We start from the raw sequence: 25,346 nt of genomic DNA on the forward strand, positions 1-25,346 counted from the left end.
ACGCACTGCAACAAAGAGTAGCCCTTTCTGGTTGCAACTAGAGAAAGCCTGCACACAGCAATGAAAACCCAACGCAACCAAAAATAAATAAATTTATTTATTAAAAAAAAAATAAGTTGTAAAAAGACTGTGGATCTAAATGAGAAAGGTAGAACAATACCAGTTATAGAGAAAAATATCTTCATTACCTTGAATAGTCAAAGATTTTTAAGATGAGAAAAAACAGTTAATCTTTAAAAAATTGATCAAATGGACATTAAAATTAAGAACTTCTATTTATCCAAATCCAACATTAAGAGTAAAAAGGCAATTCACAGAAAGGGAGAAAATATTTGCAATACAAATTTCTGACAAAAGATATATAAAACAGAATAAAGAATTCCTACAAATCAAGTTGAGAACAAAGCAACCCCAAAACAGAATTTCAAAAGGTTAATAAACATAAACTGTAGTTCATGTTAATCAATGCTATTTAATTTGACACATTAAATTCAGTGCAATGTCACTACATTCCCATCAGAGTGACTAAAATGAGAAAGATGGAAAGTACAAAGCGTTGGAGAGGATGGAGAGCCACTGGAACTGTTGGTAAGAACATATATTAGTACAACCATTTTGGAAAACTGCTTGTCAGCATTCACCAAAGTTGAACATATGCTCATCCTTTGGCCAAGCAACTCTATTTCTAGGTACATACCAAACAGAAATGCACACGTGTATTCACAAAAAGACATGTAATAGAGAGTCACAGAACACCATACGTAACAACCCTGAATCAGAAATCACATACATGTCTTTCAGTAGTTGACTGAGTACATAAATGTAGTGTACACACACACACCCCAACCCCAAACTAAGAAAATAACAACGGAAGAAAGGAACACAAAAAGCAAATGAAAAATATATCAAAGGAAATACCCAGTGGAACATGAAAAATTCACACCAGTAATATCCATAGTTTCAAAACCATAAGAACTTAAAGAGGAGACTGCAAGGCAACAGTAAAATTAAAAGTGAACTAGCAGAACTAGTAGTAGAATGAAAAAAATGGAATTGAACATAAAAGCAATATAATTGGTGAAATCCACATTAAAGCTATACTCAAATAGAATAAGCAAGTGAACTGCAGCAAGGGACATAGTCCACAGTCTTGAGGAAATTAAAATGGAAAAGAACAAATCTATGAAAATATACAGGCACCTCCCTGGTGGTCCAGTGGTTAAGAATCCGCCTTCCTATGAAGGGGATGCGGGTTCAATCCTTGGTTGGGGAACTAAGATCCCACATGCTGTGGGGCAACTAAGCCCGCACACCACAACTACTGAGTCCGTGCGCCACAACTAGAAGGCTATGTGATGCAACTAAGAGCCCACGCGCCACAACGAAAGATCCCATGTGCCGAAACTAAGACCTGACGCAGCCATAAATAAATATTTTAAATATATATAAAGAACATAATAGAAATAAATGGTAAGAAGACTCAATATATACATAATTGGTATTCCCAGTGTATTAGAAAAATGTTCAAAGATACAATGAAAATAAAAAACTTTCCTGAAATTAAAAAAAAAAGAATTCTGTGGATCATAAGCGTAACCCATGACAAGGAAAAAATAGATGCAGAATGGTCAATACCCAGACATTCCGACAAAGTTACTAAAATATGAAGAATTAAGAATCATATGAAAAGATATACAATGGAGAAAAGACAGCCTCTTCAGTAAGTGGTGCTGGGAAAACTGGACAGCTACATGTAAAAGAATGAAATTAGAACACTCCCTAACACCATACACAAAAAATGAAGGGGGGAAAACTGTGGTGTGGGGATGGTGGTGTGCTGAATTGGGCGATTGGGATTGACATGTACACACTGATGTGTATAAAATTGATGAGTAATAAGAACCTGCAGTATAAAAACAAACAAAAAAGAATCATGAGTCTCTATGCAGAAAAATCAAGTCACATGAGAGGGAGAAAGTCCGGTTGGCCATTTATACCTCTCAGGGCAATGCTTCAATGCCGAAAGACATTGGAGCAATTTCCTACAATTTCTGAGAAAAAGAAAGTGACCCAAGACCTTTATATTCTGCCAAACTGACTTTCAAAACTAAATGTAACAAACAGATCTTAGGCATGTACTTAGCTTAGACTCTCGGGGAAAAACTACCAAATAACACAAATCGAGCTAATCAAGATAGAATACAGAGGAATGGACAAGCCATGGTAGAAAGACTGAGGTTAAGTATCAGGCCCATTTAAAAGTAGAATTAGGAATAAACAATTGTGCCTCTTTGGTCTTGGCCACAGAAAAGAGATGACAAAGGGAACACTGTCATTTGGAAAGCATCACAATGAGACGCACACTGTGGCTCTAAGGCCTCCCACCTTCAGAAGCACACCTGTGACAAATGTGGCTGCCCTACCAGGCAGAAGAGGAAGTGTGCCTGGAGTGCCTAAGCTGAGGACAGAACACCACTGGAGCAGGCAAGTGAAGCACCTACAGATTGTATACTGAAGCTTCAGGCATGGATTCTGGGGAAAACAACACCTAACCCAAGAAAGCCACTAGGGTAGAATCCAGTTCATCTTAGGGATTTCAACCATTAGTCATGCAATAAATGCTCTGGTTTAAAAAAAATAGACAATTGTGGAAATTATAGAGCAAAATGAATTTTACAACTACTGATAACAGTAAAAAAAATACTTTTAAGGATAATAAATACCTTACAAAATAGAGGTGGAGATGCTGGAAGCAGTATAAGTATTCTAATTGTTTCACGTTTCATAGCAGGGAGTTCATGGATGATGTAAAGTTAACAGGTATGGTCTAAAATCAAACATCTAAATGTCTGTTATAGTTTTTCACACTTTCCCGTAATCACCGGTTATTGATTTTAGGGTTCTCTTTAAGAACTAATATCTCTTGTGATAAGAACACAGTCCTCTGAAGTTCTGTAATTCTTTCCATTAAAAAAAAGTTTCTTCTGTTAAATTCAAGTAGTAGAATTAAAATTTTCATATAAAATAAATGGACTACCACTCAGCAATGAAAAGGAATGAATCACTGCTGATTCATTCATTCAACACGAACAAATCACAAAATTATTATTCTGTATGAAAGAACCCAGCACAAAAGAGTAATTATTGCATGATTTCATTTATATAAAAATCTAGAAGATTTTAACTATAGTGACTAAAAACATTTCAATGGTTGCTTCGGGCTGGGAGGGGAGAGAGGCATTGACTGCCCGGGGGCAAAAGGAATCCTTTGGGATGACAGAAGTGTTCTGTATCTTGAGTGTGGTAGTTCCCAGGTGTATGAATAGAATTCATAGAACTTTTATGAAAAACAAATTAAAGGGATGCCGCTTATTGTACATACATTACACTTCAATAAACTTAATTAAATAAAAACTCTAACCAAAGAAATAGCTTGGATAGTAAGATCCCATTTTTCTAAACTTGTTTCTGTCCTTCTCCCTTTATATATTCACAGAGGGCTACAATGAATTTCATTAAATGTTAATGAAATGTCTATTTCTGAGTGATAGGATTTAAAGTGATTTTTTAATATTTATCTTTGGAATGTTTCCTATTGCTTGAATTTTTATAGCGGGCATGTGTAATTTTTACAACTATTGTCATTAATTTAAAATATAGATAAGTCTATAATATTCCATTTGTTCTTCCGGGGAATTGTGCTGGACACGTGATGTAGAGACAGGTGCACAGAACAAGAAAGGAGGCCTCTGTCCCAGCCCCACTCCAGCTGGGCCCCCATCTGCTCAGCTGGTTTCACCTGCCCACAGAAAGAGTCTAACTTTGCTCCCCCCTCTACCAATAACAGGCCATTTTTGTTCTCCTAGTGCCATGAAAATGGCAATAAAATATAAGTTCTGCGTAGCACACCAAAATAGAAATGGCTCCAATTCATCCTGATGAGGGCACTCGGGAGATGAGTTCTAGTCCTCAATGTGCTACATGTGACACCCATAAGAGAAGATTGCCAACATGTTTGTGGTTTGCTGGTGACCATACGCAAGATATTTAATTTCTTCTTCATTTCTTCTTTGTATAATACAAGGTCAGTGTGAAAAGGCATAAATAAAGTTCGTGAAGTGTTTTGAATAATAAACGTGTTGTTATTTATGCTGAGCAATGCATTTTGTCATTCCGACAGCACATTGTGGTATTAAAGCTTCTATTCTGACAAATTTGGCTAACAAGACTTTTCCACCTATTCATTAGGTTAAAGGGTGGGTTTCTGACTAGTTTAGAATACAGATGGTTCTGTCCTCAAAGCAGGGAATCCAACTCTACTGGGACATAAAGATATTTTAGTTCAAAGCCTGATAATATACAAAACAAAATAAGTAACGTCCACGATATGACAAAATTGCTAGATAAATCATAGGGATTTCCCTTATGTAAAAAGATTAGTTTTAAGTGTAAATATTTTCTTTATACAATAAATAAATAAAAGAACTGTATTGTCTCTCAAAAAATGTACTGAGACAACTGTATTGTCTCAAGAAAGAACATCTGATGGTTGAAATTTCATTTTTTTTCAGCATTCAATTTGCCTGCTCATAAAATGCTCTGTGATTGCATTTATTGCCTAGCGACTCTATTTACAACCCTTAAAAGTCTGCAATTAGCAGGTCGAATAGCACTGTAGACAGGTCCTCGCCAAGGTGGTACAGATTACTAAGATGCAATATTCCTTTTTAGAAAGAATAATAAGCCTTTATATAGCCATCAAAACCAGTTCAGACTGCAGAGTAAATAACATTAAAAAAATTAAGATGGAAAACAACAACTCTATTATAAACTCTCAAATCCCAGAAAGGAAAAACATATGAGCTACTAGGAGCCTTCCAAAGTTAAGCACTTAAACATTTGGCTGTAAAGATTTAAAAATATATTTTGCGTTAGTAGGTAAACGTAAAATTAAATAAATTATTTTTGATACTACCTGCCTGTGGTATACATAATCAGTGGGATGAATGGAAAGTTCTTACTCAAAAATACAAGACTGTCCCAACCAGTAAAACAAAGACTCATAACAAATTGGATAATAACAATTTACTCTTATCTTCCTGAACTACTTTCAATTCTACTCTTTCTAATTCTCATAGGACAGATATTATCATCTTTTTTATGATACTACTGCAGGGACAGGTCCTGGCTACACATGAGAGTTATGAAAATTCTTATTAAAAATGCAGATTCCTGGGTCCAATCCCCAGGGAGCCTGGTAAGCGCAAGATGAAGCCCAGGATGTGTTTTTGAAAGCCTGTCCACCTCCGCCCTGTGAAATCGATCACTCTGACGCAGATGGTCTGTGTCCCCCTGTCTGGATGCAGCCTGCAATCACAGGCTGTTGAAAACATTTAATTCATGTGTTTATTTGTTTTGTTTTTCCACTCTTCTGCCTGGTTGCCCTGTCTTACAAGTTTTCCCACTTGGCTTTTGATTATCTAGAAGAATGTAGTGTTATCTTTCTAAACTTGGACATATTTCCATATACCCGCGTCCCCTGAGCCTAAAAAAAGATTATTATTGAAACTGAAAAAAGCTCCACTCTCCCGAAGGCTTATTTATCCTAATGAACTCGTATGATTCTAGACAGTTTCTCTGTCGAGACAAAACAGTATTCCCATCCATCTACTAATGATTCATTCTGGGTTAGAATTTTCTCAAGATATATTTTTTTAAATAAAACTAGATTATATTCACCACCTTTCTCACAAGCCTCTATACCCCTCAAATAAAATCAGTAAAAAGAATAATGACTGCCTTCTACAGAAGGTTAGTAGTACATGATATTGCATAAATCAAAGTGAATTCAAGACCAAGCTTAAGCCACTTCCTGTGAAAAGCTTCCTGATCCTGCCCCTCTTTCTCCCCTGTGTCCTGCCCACTCCTGAATGTGACACCTCCCTCTGGAACTCTTGGGAGATTCACTCAGTGCCTCTGATGGCAGTTGTCCGATCTGTCTTACAGCCTGATTTCATGCCTACCCCTCAACTACCAAAGCTTGACTTTCTCAGAGATACAGACAGTGCCTTACAGTGCATACCACATGAATCAGAAAAGCAGTGGCTGTGTAGCCTCCTTTTCTCTTTACATTCATACATACCCAGGGTGCATAGAGCCCTCTCACATCCACCTTAAGCTTTTTCTTCTTTCTTCACAAACCCACAGAGATTCTGTGACTTTCCATGGCTCTTTTCTCCTCTATCTCAGCTACTTCCAACTTGGCTGTTCAAAAACTATTGCAATATAGCAATTTCTATCAATTGACTTCAATAAGGGTATATACTGTCAACCGCCAGAACTCAAGGCCGTCCTCTTTCTAAGCATTTTCTGTGGGTTAGTGCTTTGATCCAGAGCTTGTGAGCTGCCCTAGAGAGAGAGAGAGACCCACGTACCTCATCCTGCAGGAGAGTCTTACTGTACTCCAGGTGGTGCCTCTCCAAGATGGACGATCCATGAAGCCTTGCTAATGGAGATGTGGATCTAGGAGGAAAAGGATAATTTTAGCTATTTAAACATTACACATAAGGTTACATGATGCAGAATCTTTACAATCTGAGGATTTTTTTTCATTTCTTCCCTCTCCCCTAATGCCTGTGAAACAGTTGGAAGTAACATATTGGAAAAGAATCTTTAGATTTAGAACAGGAGAACACGCTCTTTTTAAAAAGTCCTTTAAAAAAAAAACAACCCTAATTTGTTAAATGCGTAAAGTGATTGACTTGTTTAAACTACGAAGTTTGGTTCACTCCCTGCATCTAAAATTGTTAGCTTCCCTGGAGCTTACGGAGGTGACTATGACTTATAGAACATGTAGCAAACTTGTTGAAGCCCATAGTTTATTTGCACAGAAAGTGTATATTAAGAATTTCCAGGAACCAAAATGAAAATGATGATAAAGTAACATTTCTTTTCTCCTCTAAGACAGTGACATAAATTTAAATTTCCCATTTGTTAGTGGTGAGGTCACAGCTTTATGTAAAGTGGGGACTTTGGTACCCTGTCTTCCTGTTCAAGGAAGGGGAAGCAACATTGAAAATAAAAAGGTGTGCACAGGGAACTCTGTTCAATATTCTATAATAACCTAAATGGGAAAAATACTTGAAAAAGAACAGATACGTGTATGTATAACTGAATCACTTTGTTGTACACATGAAACTAACACAACATTGTAAATCACCTACACTCCAATATAAAATAAAATTTTTTTAAAAAAAGAAAATAAAAAGGTGAAAAAAGATGGAGAGAAGCCGAGGTGAAAGGTCTAATAGATAATATGAAGACTTTGTTACAGAAATATGGAATAAATAATTTTAAGGAAGGGAGAAATCGGAAATATGGGTGGCAGTCTCAGTAGAGTTTCACTTAATTTCAGAAAGAACAGAACTTTAGGGAGGAGAGGAGTCATTAACAGGTCACTAACAGGTCTGGTAAACCAAGTATTCTAGTTAGGGAACAATCAGACTATGTCCGATCCATATTATAATTTATCATAATTTTAATACATATTCAAATACCTACACTGTGTCAGCACTGGAGATTTAAACAAATTAAAAAAGCTCAATTTCAGTTAGAAATGAGTGGTATCTTAGTTCCTTTAGGTTTAAAAACATTACTCAAGAAAGGTTACTGGGGAGCTAGATATTCAACCAGTCTCAAAATAACACCTCACAGATTACGTATTAGTACAAAGGAGAAAATGTACCTTTGCATAAAGAGATCTGCTGAATATTACTCATAAATAGTTTAACTTAACCTTGTAGTTAATGGAACAAATTGATATCATGAGCCTGCAATGCACTGAGAAGGACACAACATCACCTACGTAGAATTCCCACCAAAAATGTTTACCCTGAATCTAGTAATCAGAAAACAACTGGACAAATCCAAATTGAGGGATATTATGCAAAACAACTGGTCTAGACTCTTCAAAAATGTCAACATTCTGAAAGATCCAAAAAAGTTAAGGAACAATTCTAGATTAAAGGAGATTCAAGATATTTGACAACTAAATGCAATGTGTGAGCCTTGATTGGACCCAAAACAGAGAAGAAAAGATAGTTATAAAGGACATTATTGGGGAAATTGGAATAAACATTCTGTATTAGATAACAGTATTGTACCAATGTTAAATTTCTTGAGAGCGATCATTATACTGTGTTTATATAAACAAATGTCCTCCACGTTCTCAGGGAATATGTGCTGAAATATTTTCGGGTGAAAGGTCATGCATGAGGCCTGAAACTATCTCACAAATGGTTTAGTTAAAAAAAAAAAAGAAAAAATTATTTTTTATACACACACATCTGTTAACCCAGTTGAGTAACATCCCAACTTCCTGAAGGAATCTGAAGATGCGGGGTGGGTATGGGCGACTATTGTCAGTATATTCTGGGAAATTTTGCAGTGGTAAAGATGATTGAAGACTGGATACAAGTAAATTTTACCCTAAAATTTAAGAAGTAGAAAATGGTATAATCTGTAGACGACAGAACAGGGAGATTGACGTTAATCTATGAAACAGTTTAAACTGCTTCAGAGCTTGCAAGCACTTACAGAATAACTACTAGGAAATTCCAGAGAAGGTATAGAAAGAGAAAATGATGCTGAATTGATGTTATGAACACTTTTGTGATATGGTTTGTGAGAGAGGAAGGCCAGAAACAGTGTGTGTCTGGATTTCAGCAAGACAGCTGAGAAGAAGCTTCAAGATGTGTTCTGTATGAGCTGGAATATTAAGTGTGGACAAATACTGAACAGCACCACCCAGTGAGTGCTGCTTAATTAACTGTCCTCCCCAGGGAGAGGTTTCTAGCCCCAAGTCTCACAACTCTGCCCTGGCTTTGTCCTGATGCACAGTTTTATCAATGACTTGAATGAATATTGATGGAAATCATGACTATCTAATTTTCAGATGATTAAAAAAGCTGGAAAAAATATCGAATCCATTGGTTGATAGACTGCTTTAAAAGGCAATTTCAATTAAGAGTGGAATAAAGAATCAGATTAACACAGCAAAGGAAACCATAAGTGAAGTGAAAAGACAACCTACGGAATGGGAGAAAATATTTGCAAACAATGTGACTGCCAAGCGATTAATTTCCAAAATATACAACCAGCTCATACAGCTCAATATAAAAAAAACAAACTAATGACCCAATCAAAAACTGGGCAGAAGACCTAAACAGACATCTCTCCAAAGAAGACATACAGATGGCCAACAGGCACATGAAAAGATGCTCAACATTGCTAATTATTAGAGAAATGCAAATCAAAACTACAATGAGGTATCACCTCACACCAGTCAGAACGGCCATCATTAAAAAAATCTACAAATAATAAATGCTGGAGAGGGTGTGGAGAAAAGCAAACCCTCCTGCAGTGTTGGTGGGAATGTAAGTTGGTGCAGTCACTATGGAAAACAGTATGGAGGTTCCTTATAAAACTAAGAGTTACTATGTGATTCAGCAATACCACTCCTGGGCATATTATCAGGAAAAGACAAAAACTCTAATTCAGAAAGATACATGCACCCCAATGTTCATAGCAGCATTATTTACAATAGCCAGGACAAGGAAGCAAACTAAATGTCCATCGACAGATGAACAGATACAGAAGACGTGGTGTATATATATATATGGTATATATACCACACAGAAAATGTGGGAGATATATATATATATATATATGTATATGTGTGTGTATATATATATATGTGTGTGTGTGTGTGTGTATATATATATATATATATATATATATATATATATATATGATGGAATATTACTCAGACATATAAAAGAATGAAATAATGCTATTTGCAGCAACATGGAAGGACCTAGAGATTATCATATTAAGTGAAGTAAGTCAAAGACAAATATTAGATGATATCACTTATATGTAGAATCTCAAAAAATCATACACATGAACTTATTTACAAAACAGAAATAGACTCACAGACATAGAAAACAAACTTAGGTTACCAAAGGGGAAAGGGGGAGGGAGGGATAAATTAGGAGTTTGGGATTAACACACACACACCACCATATATAAAACAGACAAACATCAAGGACCTTCTGTATAGCACAGAGAACTATATTCAATATCTTATAATAACCTTTAATGGAAGAGAATCTGAAAAAGATAGATTATATATGTATATATATAAAACTGAATCACTTTGCTGTACACCGGAAACTAACACAATGCTGTAAATCAACTAAACTTCAATTTTAAAAAAAGAACCAAATTAAGAAGATGAAATTTAATTAGGATTAAATATAAAGTATTTCAGATCATGTTTGGATTATTATGTCAAACCCCAAGACCCACATTTATTTTTTAACATCTTTACTGGGGTATAATTGCTTTACAATGGTGTGTTAGTTTCTGCTTTATAACAAAGTGAATCAGTTATACATATACATGTGTTCCCATATCTCTTCCCTCTTGTGTCTCCCTCCCTCCCACCTTCCCTATCCCACACCTCCAGGGGGTCACAAAGCACCGAGCTGATCTCCCTGTGCTATGCAGCTGCTTCCCGCTAGCTATCTACCTTACGTTTGGTAGTGTACATATGTCCATGCCTCTCTCTCACTTTGTCACAGCGTACCCTTCCCCCTTCCCATATCCTCAAGTCCATTCTCTAGTAGGTCTGGGTCTTTATTCCTGTCTTACCCCTAGATTCTTCATGACATTTTTTTTTTCTTAAATTCCATATATATGTGTTAGCATACGGTATTTGCCAAGACCCACATTTAAGGAATGACATAAAAACACTGGAGGGGGTTCACAGAAGAATAACAGATAAAATTATATGTTATAGAAAATATTATATGAGAAATGATTAAAACAAAAGTTCAACCAGGTATATTCAGCCAGGAAAAGAGGAGGGGAAAATAATAATTCTCTTTAATATACGAAGGAATAGCCTGTGGATGAGAAACTATACATATTCTAACACCTTCAGAGACTTGAACTAGGACTAACAGAAGTTATAAGGAGACCAGTTTCAATTTGATATCATGAAGAACATTCAGCCATTAGAATCATTCAAAAATATGAGTCCCTTATGAGCCATCATAAAAAATAATGGAATGTAGACTAGAGAACTCGGGAAGAAATACAGTAGGGAAGAGGCCTGCGTTGAATGTGGGGCGGAGGAGGACGAGATAAATGCTAAAGTTCCTCAGATTTTTTGCTGATAACCACATCTCATCAGACACAAAACGGAGGTGAGTAAAGGAGACTGAAAGATGAGAGAATTGAAAAACTAACCAAGAAAAGGGGGATGAAAGGAACAAAGAAAACTATGAAGCTATGAAAGAATGAAGCAGAAAACAAAATGGCCAGAAAAGTGAACAAAGAGAACAAAAGAACTCAAGGGGATAATAAAAATTTGAAAATGGCAAGGTTTCTAGGGCATTGCCAGAGGGCATAGTCTAAAGATGGGAGATAAGGATGAAAACCAGAACCCAGGGGGTTGGACATTCTGGAGACAAGAAATCAGACCAAGGACACAAGGTCAAGCCAGGAAGCTGTGTTCAGCGTACACCGCACGGTAGCCTGATCGGTACCACCAATATGAGAATAATAATTCAGTCTTATTCAATCTTCTGTTAACTGTTTTTACCAGTGTAATGTCTCCAGATCTTTGTGGACTCCTGAGCAATTCCCCCAGCACAGTAAGGGCACATAAGGAGATTCATCAAGTAAGACAGAAATAAAGACACAGACCTACTAGAGAATGGACTTGAGGATATGGGGAGGGGGAAGGGTAAGCTGTGACCAAGTGAGAGAGTGGCATGGACATATATACACTACCAAACGTAAAATAGATAGCTAGTGGGAAGCAGCCGCATAGCACAGGGAGATCAGCTCGGTGCTTTGTGACCACCTAGAGGGGTGGGATAGGGAGGGTGGGAGGGAGGGAGACGCAAGAGGGAAGAGATATGGGAATATATGTATATGTATAACTGATTCACTTTGTTATAAAGCAGAAACTAACACACCATTGTAAAGCAATTATACTCCAATAAAGATATAAAAAATAAAATAAAATAAATAAAATAAAATGGATAACTGGGACTTCCCTGGTGGTTCAGTGGTTAGGATTCCATGCTTCCACTACAGCGGGACACAGGTAAGAATCAATACACGTATATGTGTAACTGAACCACTTTGCTGTACACCTGAAACTATCACAACATTATTAATCAACTATACTCCAATATAAAATAAAAAGGTAAACAAAAAAAATAAAGGGCTGGAACTCTCAAGACGAAGACGTTGCTTACCCGGAACCCAGAATGGAGATTCCCTTTTCAAGGCAAAGCCTGATTGGTAGAGTTGCTGAAGGTGAAAAGTCACTGCTCACGAGGTGCATTTCATTCACTGAGTAAATTTCTTCAGCATCTACTATGTTTCACATATACAATTTCACGTGATTCTCACAGCAGTCTTTAAGAGGTCAATATTATACCCATTTTACAGTTAAGAAACAGAATCTCAAATAGATTAAATGATTTGCCCAAGATCCCTCAACTGGGAAGTATCTGGATCCCATAAAACCAGACTCCAAAGCTCATTCTCTCTCAATTGTCTCACTCCCTCTGGTACCTCTGGAGAGGGGTAGGTCATGTGTCACAGATGAAGATACAGTGTGGCCAAGGCAGACAGAGCTTCTTAATGTCACTATCAAGGAGTTAGGCTGGCTATGGCATTGCTGATGAATTTTGAAAAGTGTCAATGACACAATAACAGTAATAATAATAATACTTAATAATTATTAACTTCCAAGAGCCAACCATGAGCTGAGTGCCTTATACATATATCTCATTTAATCTTTACAACGACCTTAAGCGTTAGGTACCATTACTATAATTATTATTTTCCCAATGAGGAACTCGAAGCTTAGAAAGTTTAAATAACTTGTGAACCCAATAAATCCAAATCTGTCTGAGCTGAGGGCCTGTACCCTTATAATTGCACTTCTTTTCTTGGGCAAGAGAGGAAGACGGTGATGATGTTAAGATGCAAGGTCAGCTGAAGGTCAGTTGGTGGAAGTATAAGGACCAGGGACGTGAGAGTAGTCAGCCCAGGAAAAAATGTGCTCTAGCTTGAGCTGGTGGGGTGCTACCCAGGTGTGTACAGGTGTAAGCCAAAGATCAATGCTCTTTAATGTATGAATTCAATACTTTGATGAAACAAAGTTGAAAAAAGAAGGAGTGAAGGCGTTACAAATAAGGGGGGGGGGCACCAGAACACGATGTGGCCACATGTGTTCACTTACTTCATCTGATACAAGTTATTGGTGCCTCTGTGGTCAATGTCATGGCAGAAGGCAGCAGCAAGCATGGCAAAGGCTTCAAGATCCGTGTAGTATTTCTTCAGTCTTCCTGTCTAAAACAATAGACATACATATGTACTAGGATTAAGGCACCTCCGCCGCATGTGCAGTGAGGCCGGCCTGCAATGGGGAAGGGGGTCTGCTGTGTTTTTAGAGCAAGCTGGCTTTATTTCTTGAGGACTGTAGCTCATTCTGGGCAGTTACAAACCCAGTAGGTAACTGAATTTTCCTTTATGGATGTAAGGACATGAGTGTCAGAGTGATAATTCAGCCAAACGCCCAGGGATACCCACATACCCTGGCATCATCTCCAGGGGGGTTGGGGGTTTATGGGACTGTATCCATGAATTCCAAAATTACTGATCTAAAGTGATGGACTGTATCCATCGCTCACCACACTCAGGAGGGAGATGCACAGGTTTATGATGACTCACAGGCTCTGCACCTACCATCAGCAAAGTGAACATCGTCTGCCCCACGTTGAACCCATGTCGCCAGTTGTGGTAAGTGACGGCACGGTACCCCTTCCTCACCGTGTACATCCATCTGGTGAGAACCTGCCACCAAAGAAGACACCACCACTCAGACTTTGGAGGAGAATTCTAAAGGTAAGAAGGTCTGTGACAACCTTATCTGAAAAGATAGGTTGGCCTTGTTTACAGGGTTTAAGTGGACAAACTGACGAAGTTAATGATCATTTAAAATCCACACTGCAGGGAATCTTCTGAACCACAGCAAATTTTAGTGGAGTACAGCCACAGAATCACAGCGTTTTAAATTAAATACCATCTGACCTCTACAGGTACTTTGAATTTCTCCACCACATTTATTTCAAGAAACAGCCGAAGTCCACACTTAATCAGTTCGTGCTCTGTGATGGGGAAGTCGCTGAAGCGGAATTCATACAGGTCTACGGCCTGTGGGTCTGGTAGGTCCTCTTTCTGTTGAAACAAGGACCAAGTGTTCCAGATTACATTCATTTATTTCCTTTTAGTCTCATATACCCGACGTTGGACATAAAACAAAATTACAATAAAAGGATGCCACATGCAATTCACTGAGCCTCTACTTGCCCAATGCTGGGTTATGCCTTATTATCCTAACAAACCTACACAATGATCCTCAGTTTCCAGATGGTGAAACTGAGGCCCAGCTGTACTAAGAAGCTTTCTAAGTGAAGGCATTCAATTCTAAATCAGACCCCAGTGGCTATTTTCTTTCTTTGATGCAAGATAAAATGTTTGCTTGCAGCAGCCTAACCCATTTTCAATACTCAACTTTTTTCCATTCCAGAAATATTCAGTAAACAGTAAACAATGGCTTAATTCGATTCTATCGTATTATCTTTACCTATTCAGTGATGCTTTCCTACTCGTCTGTGGGCTCCATAAGGATGGGATCTGGTCTGTTTTATTTGCTGTGGTATCTCAGAACCTGTAGGACCTGTCCCATGGAGGTGCTTGGTAAATGTTTGTTGAGTGAATGAATGAATGAATGCCCCGCAGTGTACTGGTACGCTTGCAGACATCTCATTTAACCCACCCCCCTGTCAGGATTTAGGACTAGGTGAAAAAACAGTGAATTAGTCCCATGAATACTGACATGGCTTGGGAGATAAAAATATGCATCTTGGCCTTAAGGAATTTAACTTACTAAAATGGTTATAAAATACAGACCAGTGAAAGGTGAGAGCTTAGAACATTCCCAGAGCACAGAGTCAGTGCCAGGGCTGGGAGAAATTGCAGGCAGGCTGGGGGAACTGAAGGAGGAGAGACTCTGGAGGGGTGTGTGTTCAGCTGATCTGGTAGAAGGCAGGTCAGAGACAGTCCCACGGGAGGAGAGAAGCAGGCGAGGGCTGTGTGGGTCCAGCAGATGCAGGAGCAATTGAGTTCAGTGGGTGTTTACTGAGCCCGTTATAAATCCTTAATACTGTGCTAAGATCACGTCCCTCAGTAAGTTCAAGGTTTCCCAGAGGATGATTCATGCTCTATTTGTACAAATGTCAACACCAAACGGTATATGGCTCTTTTAAGTACAATTATGGTTTCTGTTCCCCTAACCCCCGAGTCTGGGCTGGCCCCTCAAACCCTTGCCCTTCTCTTCAGGGAACTTCTTGGTCCTCCTGTGCCCCCTTCTCCTCAAGGCCGCTCTCAGACTGTCACTTTAGGCAGAGATCTCTCTCCTACAAAGCTACGGCTTGGAGCCAGGAGGCCAGTATTCAGTTCTGGGTTGGTATTATCTATCGGGTTGGCCAAAAGGTTCGTTTGGGTTTTTCCGTAAGATGCTACCCGATACGTCAAAGTTCTCATCTGTGAAATGGCAGTGACAAGAGTAACATTTTTGTCTTTGTTGTCTTAATGAAAAAGCAGTGCCAATTTTATTTGCATGTGTCAAAGAAAATTAGAGGGGATTCAACCCATGGCCCCTAGTAACACTTCACAAAACTCCTTTCTCATAGGACCTCCTGTGTCCTCTGCCAAAGCCTTCTCATCACTTTCTCTCTCTCCAGACCCTCCCAGATTCCTTGCCCAAAGGGGCTCTTTTTCTGCGTTCATTTTTACTCATTTAACAAACATTTATTGGTTCCTATCTGTGTTGTAGGCATTATGGATAAAGCAATGAAGAAAGCGGACATTGTCACTGCCCCTGAAACACACATTCTCGTGGGGAGAGACAAAAAATAAGCACATCTTTTAAAAAATCAGACTAAGAAAAGAATTACGGGGTACGGTGGGGGGTTCCCAATGCCCAGAACCTCCCTGCTGGAGGTCGCCTCAGTCCTGCTGTTCCCAGAGTATTATGTAAAGATCAACGCGTTATCAGGTCTGTTATCAGGAGGAAGGGTCTTATGATGGAGAAGCAGTAAAATGGGCAAAGAACCAGTAGCTTTACAATAAAACGGCCAATTTTGAATGTAAAATGTGCTCTAAGCTCATCCCAAATCATTGCCGCATAAAACTTAAGAAACAGCCATATTTCAGAGGGGTTCTCCAAAACTATTGGCATAATTTTCAAGCTACATAAATATTTATGCATCTCCACTTAACCATGATTTTCTGCAGGGATGCATTTTAACTCTCATTTCAGGGAAGGTGTGGTCCTCTTTTACAGGTATAACAGCAGGTGCACGTTGCTGGGCTGGGAAGCACTGAGGTAGCAGTGCAGTGACTTGGGCAAAGGAAGTAGGGAAAGTCGTCCTCCCATCTTCCCCTCTGCTTCCCAGGACATTTCAGTTCACTTGCGGATGCCCTGCAGCTCACGTTTACCAGACCATGGGAGATGAGGACAGGGCGTCCCAGAGAAGTACCTCATTCAGTCCTCCTTTATTCCGTTTTGTTTTTCATTCATTCAGTAATTACTGAAATGTCCTGTGATACAAGGAACTGTTAAGCCTCGAGGGCAAAAGATAGTGTGGTCTGGTTTTCACCTGGTTCAAGAAGCCACCTGTTTATTAGGGAGACAAAAAATACAAGCAGTGACACTGCCTTGAATGAATGGGTTCACAGGGCGTGAGCACCAAGGGCCCTGGGGAGGATAAGGGCCCGATTCTACTCACAGAAGATGTTAGACTGCGAGATGAGGCCATGGCATGGAGGCCTGCAGGGAAAGCAGGAATCGGCTGGGCAGAGATTGACAATGGGGGCTTGGAGATGGCTGGAGATGGGAAGGGGAAGCGGGACAGTGCAGACCAGGGCGTGGGACACAGGAGACCGAAGACAGCTGGGTATGGCTGGAGCCCCAGTGAGCGGAAGAGGGGAGCAGCCCGTGAGGCCTGGCAGGGCGGTGGGACAAGACCATGGCAGCCTGGCACACTGGGACCTGCGAAGGGACCTGATCAGATACCCAGGGGCTTCTTCCCGGAGCAGAGGGAGTCAGCCAGCCGGGATGCAGCAGGGGGGTGGCGCCATGTTATGGCATGTGGGGTGGCAGCAGCCTCCCCCCTCTCATTCCACCTCAGCTGTGGGTTCCTTCAGGGAGGGGAAGACCAGCCTTTGGGGCCTGAGTTCCTACTTATCAGATGAATCACAAGCCTTTATTTCTATCAGCCTCTCTGTATCACTGCTCTATGACTGCTGGTTTTCAAAACCTGTGATTGCCATATTGTAGTATTGTTTTATCGGCTCACCTGTAACTGTAAATGGGGGCTGGGAGTCATAATTCTGAGAACTTCTTACTTTGTTTCCTGCTGAAATGCACATTTGCGCTTTAGTGTGACTGACCTGATAACGCGTAAAACCTCCTGGGAGGACAGAGCCCTCTGGAAAGGGGCAGTGGAAAATAGGATGAGGTGGTTAGGGAGGGAAGTAAGTGTGATATGATTTCAATTTTGAGCAGACTGTATTCAAGCCTCTGAAATTCAAGGTCTAGGGGCCTTGGTAATCCCAGGTTCTTAATTGGGATCCCAGAAGGGCCACGCTCTAGAAATAAGGGCTCTACCCTAGTAGCAAGAGCAAAACTGAAATAGACCACCCCTAACAAAATCTAAAACCAACTCCTTCACCTGCCAGAAGAAACTCTAACCCTTTGAACAGAAAGATAATATCACCCAAAGCCCCTACAAATCCTAATCCACAGTGTCTGGTTTTCAATTTAAAAACTATGAAGTATGCTTTAAAATGATCAAATGACTAAAACCCAAGAGTAAAAATAGACAGTAGAACCAGACATATAGGTGATTCAGGTTATCTAGATGGAGAATTCAAAATCACTATGGTGAATAAATTTAAGAAGACAGAGAGATAAAGTAGATTAAATGATGGAAAGTTTTAGCACAGAGTTGGAATCTTTAAAAAAAAGAATTAAATATACATTCTAGAACTGAAAAAGATAATCTCTGAAATTAAAAACTTACTGGATGGGTTTAACAGTTGATTGTAGAACATGTGTTTGGGTGGGTTTAAACAGTAGACACAACAAAATACAGGCTTAATGACTAGAAGAGAAGTTATTTCAACTAGATATAATAGGGGTGACCCAATGGCAACAATAGGAAAGAACTGAATTCCTCCAGGATCCAGAAGAGAAGCTAGCAATGGCAGCTGATAATGGTGCCTCTAAGGGTCTATCTACATTCTATTGTAATTCTGCCGTGTCTTCCAGGGTGGCCATGCTGTAATCCAGAGCTATTAAAATAAACCAGACCATGCTACCCCTAGAGTCTGTGCCTGCATTTCCTTATGCAGTAATCTAGTTTAACTATGATTCTAAATTACCTTTGTGGATTGTACTGTAGGGGACAAACAGAAAGAAAAGCAAGGACCCAGAAGATCACTCTGTAGAAGAAATCTCTTTCCTTTTTAGCTTTGAAAGGTGCCAGAGAAGAGGAAACTCAACACTAACTTGAAAAATGAGAACAAGTATCCTATTATACTTTATTTAAAAGGCATTAAGGATAGAAGTAAGACACTTACCAAAATTGTGACAAGTTGGTTTTCTTCACAGTCTTCAATTACATCTATATTTAACTTCTCTTTAAATTTCTAAAATGCAAAAGCAAAGGAGGTGTGAAATTGCTATAAAGTTGATTTCTATCTGATTCCTTTACTCTTAAAATCAGTTAAAATAAACTATGTTGTAATGAGTTCCATGAAAGATGCATTCTGGATACAAAGAAGATCTATAGCACTTGATTATTTAGAATTTTCTCTAAAAATTAATTAATCTCTCTTTTCTCCCCAAAACGTAACAGTAGCTGTCTCAGAAAAAGAGAGAGAGAGGGAGAGGGTGAGGGAGACGTCAGTTGTTTGCATGTAGGCGAGAAAAATGAATGGCTGATAGATCTGTTTTTCTTTAGTTTATAGCAATTTCCCTTTATTCTCCCCAGACATTTTCATCTTCAACATCTCAAACTCTCAAATCAAATTTCTTTTAAGTCTCAAACCATCCAGCAAAACCAAAACCAACCAACCAACCAAGCCATCAAACAAAAACACCCCAGGAAAACTACATCCACACACACTCTGAAAGCTTTTGAAATAAAGAGAGACGGTGGGTGTGTTATATTTTCCCTTCATTTGGTGGTGATTAGAACACTGTTAGCGAATATCTACTTGCTCTCCAATCATCCATGATGCTGACCTTGGTCATGTTTGTACCTTGAAAATTTTAGTGAATTTGATGTGAGGAAAGAATTGAAACGAGCTTCACAGCTGGGCTTGCTCTCTTGTACTTGTCATCACCATGAGAAGAACATCTATCAGGTAGCTGCTGATCAAGGATGATAGACGCAGAAAGCAAACCAGACGCACAGCTTGGAGCCCAGCCCAACCAAGGTTAGTTGAAATCTGGTCAACCCACAAACTCATAAGTGAGAAATAAATGCTTATTGTCATATACCGCTGAGAGGTTATGGCTGTTATACAGCATTACACGGCAACAGCTGACATTTCGCTCCCTAGAAATATTTCTTTCCTTGCTAACACTCTTGAATCTAGACCTCACTACTCCAGCTCCTACAGAGCTATTTTTAACAAAGTGCTATTCCAACCAAGCAGCCTGGAAATTCAGTAAGGCTCTGTGTACTGTGGACCACTCAGGTTCCCCTCAACCCCTCCTTCTTTGTTTCTCCCCTCCTAGCCCAGGACTAAACCTATTCTCATTCGTCAGACCTCCGGGTAATTAGGCGAATTCCAGAGGCCATGGTTAGATAGCATCTAATGTCACAGGACGAATTCCTCACTTACCAAAATGGACTTGATTTCATCAGGAGTAGCTTTGGTGTGGTTCATGAGCATTTCCTGGGCTATGTCCTTTCTGTTTACTAGTTTATTCATTTTCTCATAGGTGTCAGTATTTAAGAGAGACCATCCAAGAAATTGTGTGAGAGTCTGAAATAGATACAATGTGATTCGATTCTCTAAACCTAAAGAAAAAATGATTTGGAGGCAACAGTTTGCATGCTTTCCTATCAATCAATCTCCCTTCCACCATCAACAACCCAGTTCCTTGTTTTAATCTAAGAAAAAAAAGTACAATAATCAGCGCCATCAGCGCCAGACAATAAAACTGGCTAAGCCCTTGCTTTTCAAAGTGCTCCATGCACCGTGAATACTTTATTAGAGGAGAGGAATTACAAAAATCCAGTAGATAAAGCATGACCTGAAAATCAAGAGAGGGCTGGAGGTGGCAGCAAGGGTGAGAGGTGATAGAAGGGGAGCAGGGAGAAAGGAGAGAGAGACCTTTCCCCAATTCCCTAGTACTGAAAAGAATTTTGATTAAGCCAAAAGTTCACTTTGGTAGAAAACGGTACAGTTTACGGAAGTCAGGAAACAGAAATGACACAATAACAATATATTGACTGCAACCATGTGTGACTCACGTCTTAATTGCCCTTCAGAAACATCATTCCAGAATAACAAATAATTATGCATCTTCTATTATTTCATGCATTTCATCTACCTCCATTATTTTATAATTGCACTTACCTCAGTGATGTGTTCATCATACTCGTCAAAAGGCTTTCCATCCTTCCTGTTGTAAAATGTAGCTACACCCACGATGTCTTCTTTCTTGTTGACAACAGGCAGGGACAAGACATTTTTAATGACCCAACCCGTCTCATCTACAGGTCCTTTCTACAAACGATAAAGACACTAAGGTTATTTTTTTAACTATTTTTTTTGAAATAACTATAGGTACACAGCAGGTTGCAGAAGATATGTACAGAGAAGTTCCAGGTACCCTTTACCCAGTCTTCCCCATAACATCTTGTGTCACTACGGTACACTAACAAAACCAGGGAATACATATTGGTACGATCCATGGAGCTTATTCAGATTTCACCAGATTTATATGTATTTGTGCATGTGCGGGGGTAGGCAGGATGCAAATTCATCACATAGGTAGATATGCGCAACCTCCACTAGAACCAAGATAGAGAACTAATCCATCAACACGGGGCTCCCTTGCCCTACCCCTTTATAGCCACTGTAGCCCTCACTATTCCCCACTTAGGTTATTTTCAGTTTAAAGAAAGAATAATTGGGGGGTGTTAGATGCACAATTCGTATGTTGTATCAGAACATGGCTAGAACTATACAGCCATAAAAGTGCTGTAGTACATTTAAGTGTCCTAGAACCAAGTGTCTGTATTGTGACAACCCTACCCTCTTCTCTTTGACCTCTCCCGCTCCAGCCCTAGGGATAAGAAGCATTTACCTGTGTTAACTCAGTGTTCCCTGTTTATTTCTTCTGTCCTTCAAAACCTGTTTAGCTAAATTCTTATATTAAATTATCTCTGTTGAAATACCTACTGTGGTTTCTGCTTTCCTGACCGATCCATCAAGATCGTTTTTTGTTCTGTGGTGTGGTTCCACTTAGTAAACATCTGTCAATCCCCACGATGTTTCAGGACCTGGGCTAGTTGCTGGGGGTGCAAAGGTGAATAAATCACAGTCCCTAACCTCAAGATAACAGTCTAGTAGGGAATGCTGACACAGAAGTTCAGGAGTGTTTCTCAAAGTGTTGCCCAAAGATCAAGGGCAACAGATTTTTTTCTTTTCAGCTTGTTTCATAATCTCTAGGCATGCATCTTAAATAGGCCCCCCAGGTAATTCTAAAGTCCTCCGAAGCCTGAGAACCACGGTGTGGTACCTGCACAGCACGCAACAAGGCAAAGGTGGCCAAGCACCCATCACGCCAGGCTATTCCTTCTTCTGCCTGTCCTCGGCTTAGTCATCCTCAGAGGCTCTGGTTAAGTCTCACCTCTCCCTTGAAGCCTTCTCTAACTTTTTTCACCCATATGGAACTTTTCTTTTTCAGAACTCCATCAGCACTTCTAGACTTGACCATACAATTTAGCATTTAGATAATTTCCAAATGCTTTGGAACTGTTGACTGTTGTCTCTGAGGCTATTTTCTAATCTTACCAAAGAGCGGTTTCATAAACTGTTCAATTCTACCTAAGTGACAGGACGGTGCTGGGCATATAACGGATGCTCAATAAACAACTGCTTATTAGTTGAAGAGCTTGCCTTTATACTTAGAACGAAAAGCAGAGAAACCAAACCTCAATTCATGCTTCCTAATGGTCAAAGCTTTGGGGGAAAGAAAAAGCAGTGCACAGTGGTTCTCAAAGTCTTCATTTTTGGAAACTACTATGAAATGTTTATATACTTATATCCTCACAAGGATGAGAGACAACATCAATAACAGAAGATAATACCTGTGTGCAAGGTAAGCACCTGTGTATTTATTTTTAAAAAGCTTCCAAAATAAGCTTTACTGACTGCCTCTGTTTTTTCAGTACATATTCAGTTGGTACCTGTTCATGTTCATGTCTCTTGCTATTAAGTCAGAGCTTGTTCACAGAAAAGTGACAGAAGGAACTTAAGATTTAAGAAAAATAGGACAAAAACTTAAGACAGAAAATTCTATGTACTTTTTCTTCTGTGAATTGGGATCACTTTAATTCATGTTACACCACTTACCCTGAAGACGTCTACTTCCTAATCCCTGGAATCTGTGAACGGGTTACTTTAAATGGGGAAAAGGCGCATTAAACCGCAGATGGAATTCAGGTTGTCAGCTGATCTTAAAATAGGGAAAGTATCCTGGATTTTCCAGGTGGACCCAATGTAATTACAAGGATCCTTAAAAGTAGAAGAGAGAGTCAGGATCAAAAATCAGAGAAGGAGATATGACAGCAGACGCAAAGTCAGGGCGATGTGACTGCTGGCTTTGAAGATGGAAGGGAGCCATGAGACAAGGCAGCTTCAGAAGCTGGAAAAGACACGGAGACAGGTTCTCCCCCAGATCCTTTAGAAAGGAACACAGTCCTGCCAGCACCTTGAATTTAGCCCAGTGTGACGCATTTTAGACTTCTGACTCCAGAACCGTAAGATAACTCAGCTGTGTTGCTTTAAGCCACTAAGTGGTAATTGTTACAGCAGCAACAGGAAGCTAATAGGTACACCCTGCCCCCAAGAAACGCAGTTTGAGAATCGTTGCCTTTGCAGGTTTGTTCTGACCACAGTTCACTTTGAATCGTTGGTTTTTTCATTAAACTTCTCAGGTGCAAGAGGGACTAGTGAGAATGGAGGTGGGTGCGAGCAGGTGGACAGAATGAGAAGGCCCAGCAGGGTGGAGGTTTGCGGAGGATGGGCACCCTATCCTGAGTCTGCCTTTTGGAATGACCCACAGGTGCAATGCCTGTGAGGGAAAACAGAGAGGGAGGCTGAGAGCCCACCAAGATGCAGTCCTGGGCTTCCCTGGTGGCGCAGTGGTTAAGAATCCACCTGCCAATGCAGGGGACACGGGTTCAAGCCCTGGTCCAGGAAGATCCCACATGCCGCGGAGCAACTAAGCCCGTGCACCACAACTACCGAGCCTGCGCTCTAGAGCCTGTGAGCCACAACTACTGAAGCCCGCGTGCCTAGAGCCTGTGCTCTGCAACAAGAGAAGCCACTGCAATGAGAAGCCCACACACCACAACTAAAGAAAGCCCACACACAGCAACGAAGACCCAATGCAGCCAAAAATAAATAAATAAATTTATTTTTAAAAAAAAGATGCAGTCCTGACCCCGGGGCTAAGGACAGAAGGAAGGATGGAGAGTTGGGTGGGAGTGTCTTAGACCACAGTGCAGTTCTGAAAGAGTTTGCAGGGCTGAAGGGGATTCCTAGGACCAACAGTGCTGGTCAGGAGTCTGGCATCTCCCAGGAACTGGCCTGTGTTAGTATCCCGGCCCACAGGAAGTGCAGCCTCCGCGCGGACAGTGGGTTTCCCAGCCCAGCAGCCATTTGATGGTCATCCTTCCTACAGTCAGAGACCTGAGAAGCATGTTTTCACGGGCACTACACTGATGTTTCCTAGGGAGCTGGCCAATTCCTATAGGCTGGAGGTTTACCCCAGGTGGGTGCCCAGCCTCCTCTGTGCCGTCAGAGCCCTTGTGCGGCTGCTCCCACAGGGGCCACACGAGGACCCCACACACACAGAAAGCACAGGCCCCCAAACCTCTAAGCGCGGCCCGATTCTTCTGGGCCAGCTCCCTGCCCTCCCTGTTCAGACTATGACTGCTTAAGGTTCAGACACCTTAGAGAGTCCTTGTCCCTTTTTCCTGCCTGTGCACTCCTTCCTCGCACCCAGTTGCCATAAACAGAGGGGTCATGGCTGGGCACAGTGTGGTCACAGTTAGGCCTTCGGAGGCAAGGAGGAAGGAGCTAGAGCAAACGCCACGTGTTGTCCACACGCTTCCACGGTGGTGAGCAGAGAGGAGTGCGGAGAGCAGGAGGAAACCTGCCCCGTAACTGGGCGAGTGAGCACAGGTTTCCCAGGCCTGGGGGCCCCTGCTGCTGAGGGTGCGCCCCTCACCCCACCCACCCCAGGCCGGCTTCGGCTGTGCCATGTGGGCAGAGATGGGGCTCTGTGGGCGTGTCGGGGTGAGACCAGAAGACGGACGCTAGTGACCCCCACTGGGAAGGCCATCTCCACTCCCGACTGGGGCCGGGCTCCAACTGGATGTCTGCTAAAACAGGACACAGAAGGGCAAGGGCCAGAAGGAGGAAAAGGAGAGGTTGCCGGGCCAATGGTCAGGTGGGGAGGGGATGCAAGAGGGGACAGGTGGGGAGGGGCATCTCTGGATGTTGGAGGAGGAAAGGTAAAACCAAGAGTCTGACAGCAGGAGGGGCTCCCAAGAACCCAACAAGAAGTTCCTTTTCCTGATAACAGTGGCAATAAGCCTCCGGGACAGGCCCGAGAAACCTCCAAAGGGCTGAACCCAGGTGGTAGGACGTATCCAGCTAATCATTCAGGCAGAAGCCATTTACTGAGCACCTGTGACGTGCCAGGGCTGTTTTAGGCACTGGGTGGGAGAGAACGGAGAAGTGGCAGCCCCCCCGCCGAATGCTGGGGTGACAAACACCCTTCTCTCCTCCCCCCTCTTCTCCTTTCCCTGAAGAACGTGTTACTTGGTGGCCACCAGCCCAGCCAGGGTGAGTGGGACATAAGCCTTGCGTGTGCCTCC

General features: G+C 40.8%; 1 protein-coding gene across 2 annotated transcripts in view; it reads right to left on the reverse strand.

Annotated features, from left to right (window-relative positions):
• Positions 1–25,346, reverse strand: part of PDE6C (phosphodiesterase 6C) — a 59,513-nt gene that overhangs the window by 13,426 nt on the left and 20,741 nt on the right. For both annotated transcript variants that reach the window (XM_024739554.1, XM_024739553.1), the window contains exons 9-15: positions 20,809–20,958; positions 20,068–20,211; positions 18,796–18,864; positions 14,179–14,325; positions 13,834–13,941; positions 13,328–13,437; positions 6,435–6,522 (exon numbers count right to left, since the gene is read on the reverse strand). In XM_024739554.1, coding sequence (XP_024595322.1) covers positions 6,435–6,522; positions 13,328–13,437; positions 13,834–13,941; positions 14,179–14,325; positions 18,796–18,864; positions 20,068–20,211; positions 20,809–20,958 — 816 coding nt within the window. The remainder of the gene's footprint in view (positions 1–6,434; positions 6,523–13,327; positions 13,438–13,833; positions 13,942–14,178; positions 14,326–18,795; positions 18,865–20,067; positions 20,212–20,808; positions 20,959–25,346) is intronic.

The sequence above is a fragment of the Neophocaena asiaeorientalis genome, unplaced genomic scaffold (assembly GCF_003031525.2).
Source record: "Neophocaena asiaeorientalis asiaeorientalis breed wild unplaced genomic scaffold, Neophocaena_asiaeorientalis_V1.1 scaffold597, whole genome shotgun sequence".
NCBI lineage: Eukaryota > Metazoa > Chordata > Mammalia > Artiodactyla > Phocoenidae > Neophocaena > Neophocaena asiaeorientalis.